We start from the raw sequence: 10,800 nt of genomic DNA, 5'->3' as shown, positions 1-10,800 counted from the left end.
CCCCAACATTCCAGTCACTGAGCATTTCGAGTACGGATTATGAGTTATAGAGTTGGGGCTTTCGGTCGGGCCACGGCCATCAGGCGCACAGAAGACATTGGGGTCGTGGGATTTTGCGAATTTATGGGCTATTCAATGATACACCGCGAAGGCGTTGCTTTTTCTGGGAAAGGACCCTCCCCACATCTCGCGAGAGAGAGAAAAAGGCGTTTGACGGTTTTTTTTGGTGGTTTGATTTTTTGTTTTGTTTGGTCAAACTCGGATGAGGTTAATCGCCACCGTTCAAGGTATTTGGGGGGCAATAGTGAGCGGGAAACGGCCTTTAGGAAGAAGGATTTATTAGCATTGAGGCGAACGATTTTTCACGTTGCAACGACACCAAAAATCGAAACCATTGTATCAACTTTTTTCTGAACTCGTGTCTACTCTATTTCTTTTGCTTGTGTGATTTCCTCTGGGATGAGCTTTAGAGAAAAGGTTTATCGTACCGACCACCCCTCCTTTCAGAGAGTTGGGACGAGGACAAGCTTGCATAAAGCTGAACCGTGGGGGGGGGGGGGGCGAGAGGTCAAAGTATCTCTTCCATCCCCCAATGTAAAAAAAAAAAAAAAACAGATATACTCACAATAGCACCACTCTTCGAGTCAACAGAACTCTTTTTTCCCCCCCCCCTTCTACCCTCTTGCCAAGTTTCTCAACCAATGAAGTTTTTTCTGTTGTGGCCGTTCTTCGATCGTGCAATCTCTTCCTAATTCGGATTGTAAGACAAACAAGAGTCCGTGAGACTTTTCTTCAAGCTCAGGTCGGCGAATGCCCCAAAACCAAGTAACTCTGTAACCTCGTCATAAATCATTGTAATTTTTTATTTTTTTCATTTTTTGCAGCTAGCTAGTTTTGCCGACTGGCTCCTCCTCCTCCCCTTGCTGTAACCTCCCAGGTTTTGACTTCCACGCGTGTAGAACTATGGGAGGGCATGACGCTACAAAAAAAAAAAAAAAGAGAGAAAAAAAGACGGTGACAAGAAACTCTGAAAAAGTCTACTTGTCTCTTGTCTCACACTCTACTATGCTGGCACTACGCTACACTACCCTGACCTGATCCCCGGATATGGAACGAACTGCTACCAAAAAATTACCCTCTCTAATGTACGCAGTAGGCCGGCCATTGGAATCGGCGACGGCATGCTACGCTACCGTATCAGCGGGCACCCTGCGGCCTTGCCTGCCCTGTGCCCGCTCGGCTTACACACTCTCTCTAGTCTCTAGGTATGCCCGCAGCGCAGCCCAGAGAAGAATCTTAAAAGAGAATCTTGGGTTTTTGTTGCTTACCAGGAGCCAGCTCCGTCGGTCAAGCCAGCGCCCCCCCCCCCCCCCCCCACCCCCCCCCCCCCCCCCCCAACCCCCTCCCCCCCCCCCCAAAAGAAAACAAAAGAAAACTTTGGGTTTTTTTTTGTCTCCGGGGCCCCGCCCCCCGCGCAAACCCCCGCCCCCCCCCCCCCCCCCAATTTGCCCTGCGAGCATGCCAATTTTGTTGCTCTCAGGGTGACCGACGCTGCGACCGACGCCCCGGAGGGTTTGGAGCGAATGCGACGCTCAGAGTTGCCAAGGGGATGAGCCACGGGGTCTCCACGTCACGACATATAATTCTCTCCAGGGGGGGAAGGTCGGCGGCGGACTAAGGTAAAAGGTCGTTTCTCGCCGCCGCCGAAGGGGACGGACGAACATCAATGAGACAGTTGCAGGGCCTAAAATTCCGCAGGGGGACAACTGTCAGAAGCCTGCTGCGCTGTTCTAGTCAGTGTCGCATCAGGTAGTAGTCATTGGGAGATGAAGATGGCCTCACCGTACCCATCGGCGACCTTCACAACCAGCTCCTGACACGATTGCGGCCTGCCAAATTCCCAACGCGACGTGATACTTTCTTCAAGCTTCTGGTGGCCCCCACTTGGTGACTTGATCGACCGTACAGCTCAGCAGCCGTGCCAGCATCTCTCATGAGATTTGGGGGCCGAAATGACAGCGATGGTGCAACATGGCATGACTAGACAAAGCTCCCATGTTGCCAAACGTAGACTACCGGCCTCCTTTTTGGTTTACTGCCATGTGAAATGAGCCGCTTGCTGGTCGTATATCGCATCACCACACGCAACGATCAACAGGTTCGAATCGGTGCGGACCAAACGAATCTTCAAAGTCCGCCGAGAAGGCGGGCGAGCAGTCGGTCAGGCGTCGTCACGCCCCTCATCTCTAAGCCACTTGGTAGAGTCTTGGTCAATTCTGGTTCTGGACAAAGGTCCCACTGGAGCATCCGTGATCCTTGTTGGTCGATCAAGGGGTGACAGGGGGAGGGTGTGTGGTTTCGATGGTTCTGCATCTGCGGCGGCGGGCTGGTAAGTGGCAGGGCGCAAAAGCCAACGGTCTGCGCAAAGACGCACCCAACGCACAAACCGCACACCCCCAGATTGTAGTATAGACGAGGAACCAACTCTGGCGGGTAAAGGCTTACTGGTGTAGGTAGGATGAGGATGAAGCAGGGTTGCTCCCACGAGAAAAAAGCAGAGACGAGTGAAAAATAAAAAAAACTTTTCCAAAACACACGACGGAAAACCATCTGAATGTGTCCGCCCTACGATATGCTTCGATCCCGAGAGTCCACGCCGCGGCGACCCACAGTGCATGTTCCACTAAACGCGGGAAGCTCAGGGCGCTGTTCATGCGATAATGCTACGTTTGGGAATATCAGGCGGGCTATGGCGCGGGTCGAGGGGTGATTCAGGTTGACCGTTAAACAGCGTTGCTGTCTATTGCGCATCACATACGGATAGTATACTCCGTACTTGGTGATTGATTACGGAGTATGGCACTTTGCGCGACAGAGAAGGGGGTCGCTAAGTGGTTGGAAATCGAATTATGATCTCGGCGTTTGTGACGGAGGGCGGGACGGGAAGTTGTAAACCCCGCGGTCCGACAGTGGATAACCCATGATGAGTCGATTTTTTTTTTATGAAGAACTAGTTCTATCGTCTTTGTTCGGGTCCGAAGATTGAGTGAGGTGGACTTTTGTTTTGCTTCTCTCTTCTGCCCCAGATAAGCCCGGGGGTCATTTTGCTGTCCACGGACATCAAACATGGCCGATGACAATGTCTGAAGGGACTCGGGCAGGTGTTGGCAATGACACCTTGTGAGTTCACGTGTTGGGCTGGGCGGATTGTCAGAGTTGGGTTGACGATGCTGGGGAACCCCTGGTTGCTAGTTTGAGCGTTGCTTTGGCCTTTGGAGTTCAAGGCGCTTTGTCAGCGGGCCGCTATGGCTTTTGAATGGGCCAGACCTCTCTCTGTCCAGGACGACAGGAAGTCAGCCTGTACGAAAGTTTCTGTTGACTTTCTGTGGTGGACATGATCGGCTGCCGTCAAAGTAGACTGCCCAGCATGGGAAGCTTGTACAATGGTTGAGGCCCTGGGCCAGGCCTTGGGTGGGACACGTTGTAAATCTCCTCTCACCTGCACCGAGGAGAGCAGAAAGCAGGAGGTGTTTCCGTACGGATCGGTCCAAAGTGAGGACCAGAAGCCTCTCGGCCGCAGATTTCGGATTTCTCGCATTCGGGTTTCCTCCTCCAGACTTTTCTCCCCTCAGTCTCTGACAATTCTATTGTCGTGCAGAATAAAAGTGTCTTCATGGTTCGTACGGGACGAGGGTATCCATTGCCTGGCTGAGTCCAGGACTCCAGGCAGTGGGTAAGCTCCGCTGTCAGAAGACAGCCGAAACGCAGTGATGGGGGATGTTGGCTGTTCCAGTGAAATTGTTCCCTCCTATTCTGTCCTTCTCGACTTGTTCTTCTCTTTGCACCATACGCAAGCAGCCAGTCGGACTGCAACACTATCTCGCCCCGTCCCACTCTGTCCACATTGTCGGGATCGGAGAGAAATGAGTACTTCGTACGGGCTGTTGATGACCAACCGTCAACGTGGTTGGTGGTACCCTGACAAGGGATCCCGTATTTTAGGCAGGTGATCGTAAAGGATCGGCCGCTTGTAGTTGAAATTATGAAATGAACGCGGCTTTTGTGCAAGCCTCGGCAGCTCGCGGTGCCGAGCTGGGGGTCCATCGGGCCCTAATGCACATATACGCCGTATCTCCATCGCCGTCATCGCCGCCATGGAGCGGCCGGGGTGTGGAGGGCCGCCGAGGGCTTTCAATTTGCGCAATACCCATCGGTTTGGACCCGTCTAGTTGGGGGTGGGCTTTTAGGGTTCGAGGTTAAGAATATGATACTGGGCAGATTTGGGGGCAGAAACAAGGTGAAATTTTCTGCGCCCAGTCCATTGGTATTTTAGAATAAGGCGCGCTTGTTTGGAGAATGCAAAATGGATATGCGTTTGATTGGCGCTTGTCTTGGCTTGCTTGGTATTCTTGGAAACGCAGTCCGCGGGCTCGGAGCGCCGGTGCGTGACGACGGCCGAGTGCCAGAGAGTCGGTGTCCTCTAGGGTCCTTGTCTAATAGCAGCTTGGCATCAAATTCCGTCCGGCGAGGAGCCAAGACTCAGGACACGTCTTTGAATAGGTTGGCATCCGCGAGCGCCCAGTGAGTAGGGAGTACCAACCGTCAATCGGTCAAGACTCAATGGCAGCCATTGACGATGGTGTAGCATCCGTCAAGGTATCCGTAATACCGTATGGTCACTATGGTGTACTCCGTATCCCCCGTAGGAATGAACTCGTAAGGTCCAAATGGTAAAGGGGCTGTGGCGGGTGGTTGCGGGAGTGCACGTGAACTGTGTTCTCCCGGATGGTTTTCTTCACGCGTACATTGACCAAGGAATCAAGGATCTGTCAGGGCCACATTTCGCATTTGGCATTTCGCATCTTGTCTCCACGTCAATTCCGGTGTCGTGTGCATGCGTTGCCGTAGTGTACGCAGTAGTGTAGTCGCTGCCTGGCGGGGTCTCGTGTGTTGATGTTGATAGGTAGGCGATCCGATGGGCTGATGAAGTTCTGAAGTTGTGATGGAGGGTTGATGGTAGGTTGACTTCGCAGGGGCGGATGTTCCTCGGGCCCGAGGAGCTTAGCAAGGAAGGACTGCGCGAGGTTGCGCTGCGTGCAGTCTGTACGTACTACTCCGTACGGAGTACAGTCTGTACTATGCAGCCTGCCTGCAGGTGGGATCATGGAGGAGGTGCTTTGGTCCTATTCCTCTCCCTACCTTTGCTCCTACTCATGGTCGTAAGCTCATATTCCTCCGTCGATCCTCCCGGGGTTCAGCTGCTGGTTTCGCCCGCAAAGGGACACAGGACCCTGGAACAGCTGGCTCGCTCTTGACCCATGGTGGTAGTGTACACCGTAAGAGTGTGCGCGTATTCCCGCATTAGTATCCGGAGGTTGGAGGAGCAGAGAGCCATCCTGCACGCCTCGTACTTTCCGAAACCGTCCAGCGCATATACCTGATGTTGGCAGGTACACAGTAGACCACAGGCAGTACTCACGCATGGGAACTTTGGAGTTGCATCTAGAGAGACGGGTTTGGACTATGAGAGCTTGAAATGCACAGAACGCAGCAAAGGCCCATGATTGGCCCGGACAGGTCCACTTCAGAACGACTTTCAAGGTACGTCTCTCTTTCCCACCATTTGCTGTAAGGAGTATTCATCCAGAGTAGCTACTATGTACTGCACTCACCTCCAACAACTGACTCCTGCCAACCACGTTCACAGCCCTTTTCCTACGGCTTCTTCGACCAAGATTGCCTGCATACGTCGTACTTCGTACTTTTTCTCTCCTCTCTTTAGGCGCCAAGGCCCTACCCTGGGCAATTAGGTTCAGTTGGCTGAAAAGTGGCTGAGCTGTGGCCCTATCCGCTTCCCCGCAACTCAACACGCGTATTGGCGTATCTGCCCATGCCTGTTCTGCTCTAGGAAACTTGGGAACGCCTCACCTATCTCGCATTCCTCGCATAGACCTCACCTGTCCTCGTTTTCGCTCTCGTGGTGCGACTGACCGTGGTCTTTCTACGAATCTGCGACCGATGCCATCGCTGTCAATCTCAGGCTATCAGCAAAGCCATGCCGAGCAGCCGTTCTCACCAACCATTGCACGATGCGAAGTTTACGAAACTTGTCGAGGGGCACTTCTGCCAGCCAAGGCACGAGTTCACTGCTTGTAGATTGCAGGCTATCACAATGTGGCTCTAGGTACTGCGGTTGGCACCCCCAGAAAACCAGCCCCAAGCAATACCTACTAGCTGGGCGAGCATGTTTTAATCTTGATTAGCTATTGTCGAATCAAGAGCTCCTCGCCAACTCCATTTTAACGTCTTGGCCGACCATTTGCCCCCAAATCGGGTGGCCGTGTCTCTCTTGGCGCTCTGCACACGCCGTATTGGCATCTCGTCATTCACCATAACGCTGAGAGCAGACATCGTTATGCTTTTCCCTGTCAAACCACACCACGACCACCATGTCATGCCAACCTCTGAACCCCGCCCTAAGCCTTGTATTCGTACCTGGAGGGGGTCTGTGAAATTGCACCGCTTTTGCGGCCTTGGGGGTGGTCTAGGCCTATGCCAATGTTGTTGGCGCAGCAATCTGGATTGAACAAGATATGTTGATACCTGAGTCGACTTCGAGTGACTTTACCCAAGTCTCCTCAAGTCTCTTCATGTTACTCCCCAGAATGGCACCTGTCCGCCATGGAAGAAAACCCCGTCGTGGATCTCCCCAAGGCTTAGCGCGATGGGCTCTGTTAGACGGTGTCACTACGCCAAGCGCGGTAGCGGAACGATGTCGACGAACTAACATCTGAAAAGTGCCTTCCCCAAAGGACCACCAATCGGTTTCATCTTTGAATCCTCCTTCACCTGACCATCAGATGACGGCCACAAAAAGCATCGCGCAATGCTCTGGACTACGGAAAACTTTACGGCCCTGCCGTCCTCATATCAAATACCACGGAAACCTTAACGCGGACGTTGCGATTATCGCAATATCGGGCTCCAGGCGGCCTATACACGCAAGACGCTGCCGACAAATGTATCCCATTTAGAGGTAAACCCAGTCTCAATAAGTGTGTCACCGGTGGTTATCTAATAACTGTCATTGTAACAGGGGCTTTCATTCCAGATATTGCCTGATATTGCCAAATCCGAGGCGCCACAGTCAGTCTGACAGACGAGAATGTTCCCCGTCTCGCATGGAAGTTGAGTCAGGTGGCGTTTTAAGGCCAAAAGTTCTGCCCACTCACCATCTCATAAGACACGACAATTTCTCGAATTGCAGTATTGGATGCTTGCAATTGCCTGCTTTTGGATTGGCATCGAACAATCCTACGCTGGATACTGGGAGATCGGCATCGCGATGTGTCACTGCCCTCAGTGATCAGTCATTGGCAGACCCGTGGCGTGCTAACAGACAAAGTCTCCGCACACTTGCAAGCCCGTGGTCACAGAGACTCCAAAAGGCCCGACGTCGCGTTGGCAAACTCAATGCCAGTCGTTTGGGTCACGCTAAGCAACGATTACTTCTCGTCATCAGCACCTTAATCACCTTTGTAGAGTTGCAATTTGCCCAAAAATAACGTTCGCTGTTGATGGACAGGGTGGAGGGGCGCCGGTTGAATCGCGAAGCCTGTCAGCTTACCAGCAGCAGGCAGTGAAATGAGGCTAATGCAGATCTTCTGCCCAAGTCTCAATAACAGGTGTACAGAGATTACCCGCCGGACGGAAGACGCGATTACTCGACCTATGGTATCCGTACTGCCGTCCAGTCACCGGCCACAAAACTCTCCATCTTGATCAGAGGAATAAGCCAAACAGAGATTGGGGCTCGTTCAATCCCACGTCAGCAGCAGATATGCCTCCTGAACACAAGGCCACAAGTTTGATAAGAATACCGGCTTGATGGCGGCATCGTCTCTTCAACCTCAGTCTCATAGGCTGTTTGACATCCCAATCTACGCAGGTGATGGCGCTCGTCAACGCCCGCAGCTTGTGTCATGCGTGTCACCAGGTTGGAGATTGATCACAGTGGGGAGGCCATGGCCTAGCCACAATGACTTGGAGTGAGCAATGACTTCCTAGAGTCAAATATCATCTTCTACCAACGCGGAACATCGCTGGATCTGGAGGGGAAGTGGGCTAATTACTGGTTCACCCTATGCCAAACTCTGAGAAAGCTTATTGACTCGAATACAGGCCTTTCAACATGTCGACAATCTCACCTTTCAAGAGAGGAAACTTAAAATTCAGACGAAGTTGGGGGCTACGCCTACAGTCCGCCTATCTAGCATTGAAGATCGAGAATCGGACCTGCCTCCGTAAAGGGAAGTGGGCGGGCGGGCGGGAGCGGTGACTGGGACTCGAAAAGGAGTTCAGTACGTTTAGAAAAGTCTATTCACGATGTTGGGGATTCGGCGCGCGCGAGTCGCGGTTCATCCTTTCTTGGCACGGCAAACCAGAAGTGCGAAAAATTGGCCACCCCGGTCACAACGAAATAGTCGGCGCACCGCCGTCTCCGTCTCCATGGTACAGCGCGCGTCAAAAAAGGGGTGACGGGGTGGAAGAAATAAGGTTAAGCGGCAGCGATTGGGGATGCGATGTCGTTCACAGGGATATATGCTGGTACCAAGCGCGAGGCTTTTTGGTAAGCGTTCATTTGCGTTTGGATGTGGTTTATTCACATGGACCACGGCAGGGAATGGGTCTTTGGCCGCTTACATGGTTTCACGGCCTTCATCTTGTCCTATCCCCGGCCCGCGGGCTTGGCCGGGGTCCGGGGTGCGGACAGTAGGGTTTGGATTCTACTCCGCTTTTCCTCCGCGATTGGGCGCGGAGCTTCGGTTTCGGGCGTATATCCGAAAGCCAAAGGGTCACTTAATCATCAAGGTAGCACCGTACCAAGGCAAAGAGGGTAGGACGACGCGCAGGAAGGTCCATCGCGGTGGAATTGTTGCTTGGGCTGGTGACATTGGCGCTGGGCGGAAGTTTGGCGGAGGTCTCACGCGCGGCGTGGAGTCTGTGAAGTTATTCCGAATCTCAAGGAAAAGTCGCCGAGTGGTGGTTTATTCTTGCGTGGTAAGCATAAGGTGGACTACACCATTCGTCCGAGCGATGGACGACTAATTGACGCCGGTGCAATCGTTGCAGAACGCGGATTTGTCATCTCACCGTCGCCGATGTGGACGATTACCACGGACTTTTCCCCTCAACAGTAACACACGGGGGCTCCCTACAAAGCCCGATGGAGCTACGGTCTCCTGACGTGATCGAGTTCGTCGTACCTTACGGTCTCTGTCTAACTTGGCACTCGGGGTCTGGCAGAGGAAAGCTTGATAACGAAGGGGAGAAGTTGGGATGATTGACCGGTTCCCTCTTCTTCCTTTGGAATCCAGCTCCGGCGGCTACGCCCGTTGGATCAACGGGATCCCCTTCTCGGAGGACCATGAAGTCAAGAACCCACAAAGCACGGGGCAATTCTTGGGTAATCCCCTCTTCTTTCCCGTCGCCTGCGTAAGAGGTGCCGTTATGCCGGGTCATAACTCTTTTGGGCCTGGAACTCGCCATGAAAACCGAGGGCGTGGAACTGGTATCCTGGCGCGGGATGGCGACTCTTTTGCATGGTGAGCTTTTTCTGTGGTGATGGGCAAGGTGAGTGAGCAATGGATTACACCGCCCCCTCGTTCCCCCACACAACCCTTACGGGCTTACCACACGGGGGACCATCTTGTGTCTACTCTCACACACCACTACCCCATATGCCGGAGAAGACCCTGAGTTTCTCAGAGTGAGACGGTGAGGGCTAGGTTGGGTGCTGCATCGCTCGCTTTCTTGGTCTTTACGGCGTTGAACCCCTTTTGTGGATTAGACCCGGATGCTGTTGCGAGGCTTCCGAACAGACTCTTGGGCACGCTCTAGCTTGTCTTGAGCTGAAGAGGCTTTTCAGCCTGACCGAGGTGCGGTTGGTGGTATGATACAAATGGCTGGCTGGAACAACGAGGGCGGCGCGGCCGTGTCCGTTCTCGGTTTCGGTAAATGCCAAACCAACAACGTTGGTCATTTTTCTGCCCCTTCGCCCTTCCCCCCTCTTTCTATATCCCTCACCATGAAGACGTTCTTGTCACTGTACTTGCGATCTACATCCTCATCATAATCTGATGGTTTGATGATCTGATGCTATGGTGCAGTCGTTTGCTTTGACGGCGGTGAAGCGAGGTGACAGTGACAGGCTCCTGGGCCCTACGAGGATGGAATGGAGGGAAGGGGACCCCCCTCCTTCGGGACTTCCAGATAGCCAGCCAGGACGATCTGACTTGCCTCTTGCCCCCCTTCCCTCATTTTACCCCTCAATGGCAGGGTGGTCTTTCTTATGGGGTCCTTTGAGCTTGTTTTTAGAGATAGCTGCTAGCTATACTCCGTACTCCGTAGTCTTGGTTCGGTTCATCGGGTGGTTGGGATTAGGTTTTTGTCTGGCTCGGGTCTGTGGCACCACTGTCGTTGTCACCGTCACTGTCAGTCTTGTCAGGTGGGTGGTAAGAGTAGTTGGTTCCTCTTCTTTGACTCTGCATTCCTCTGTTGGCGTGTCTGTGGATACGCTTAGGCTAGACGGGCCGGTTAGGGGGACTGGACTAGACCGGGGCTTCTACTTGGTTCATGACTTGGCCACTAGAAAACGGTGATGGTAAACGTGACGGAAATTGGGAGTTTACGGAGCTCGTTGACTTGACGTATTCTTGTTGACGATGTTTAGAAGGCGTTTGGGGGATGAGATGGCGGTCGCGTTGATGAAACCAGGCGATGAAGAGGGATCACCTCAGT

General features: G+C 53.0%; 5 protein-coding genes across 5 annotated transcripts; 2 read left to right on the top strand and 3 right to left on the bottom strand.

The window, feature by feature from the left end:
* Positions 1 to 2,221: 2,221 nt before the first annotated feature.
* Positions 2,222 to 2,677, bottom strand: CTAM01_09965 (uncharacterized protein; the record flags this gene model as incomplete). Its single annotated transcript, XM_060525981.1, has 1 exon — positions 2,222 to 2,677. One exon carries the CDS (start codon positions 2,675 to 2,677, stop codon positions 2,222 to 2,224), a length of 456 nt encoding a protein of 151 aa, XP_060379309.1.
* Positions 2,678 to 3,495: 818 nt separating this feature from the next.
* Positions 3,496 to 4,104, bottom strand: CTAM01_09964 (uncharacterized protein; the record flags this gene model as incomplete). The annotated part of the gene is made up of 1 exon (XM_060525980.1): positions 3,496 to 4,104. The coding sequence occupies one exon, from the start codon at positions 4,102 to 4,104 to the stop codon at positions 3,496 to 3,498; it is 609 nt and encodes a 202-aa protein (XP_060379308.1).
* Positions 4,105 to 4,874: 770 nt separating this feature from the next.
* On the bottom strand, positions 4,875 to 5,395 carry CTAM01_09963 (uncharacterized protein; the record flags this gene model as incomplete). Its single annotated transcript, XM_060525979.1, has 2 exons — positions 4,875 to 5,090; positions 5,312 to 5,395. 2 exons carry the CDS (start codon positions 5,393 to 5,395, stop codon positions 4,875 to 4,877), a joined length of 300 nt encoding a protein of 99 aa, XP_060379307.1.
* A 184-nt stretch (positions 5,396 to 5,579) lies between these two features.
* On the top strand, positions 5,580 to 6,156 carry CTAM01_09962 (uncharacterized protein; the record flags this gene model as incomplete). Its single annotated transcript, XM_060525978.1, has 2 exons — positions 5,580 to 5,601; positions 5,909 to 6,156. Coding segments are annotated over 2 exons (270 nt in total), but the record flags the coding sequence as incomplete, so codon positions are not given.
* A 2,421-nt stretch (positions 6,157 to 8,577) lies between these two features.
* On the top strand, positions 8,578 to 9,108 carry CTAM01_09961 (uncharacterized protein; the record flags this gene model as incomplete). Its single annotated transcript, XM_060525977.1, has 1 exon — positions 8,578 to 9,108. One exon carries the CDS (start codon positions 8,578 to 8,580, stop codon positions 9,106 to 9,108), a length of 531 nt encoding a protein of 176 aa, XP_060379305.1.
* Positions 9,109 to 10,800: the final 1,692 nt, after the last annotated feature.

The sequence above is a fragment of the Colletotrichum tamarilloi genome (assembly GCF_030869305.1).
Source record: "Colletotrichum tamarilloi strain Tom-12 chromosome Unknown Scaffold_43.1, whole genome shotgun sequence".
In the NCBI taxonomy this organism is placed as follows: domain Eukaryota; kingdom Fungi; phylum Ascomycota; class Sordariomycetes; order Glomerellales; family Glomerellaceae; genus Colletotrichum; species Colletotrichum tamarilloi.
The sequence above is the reverse complement of the archived record's forward strand: the minus strand, read 5'-3'. Positions and strand labels throughout refer to the sequence as shown.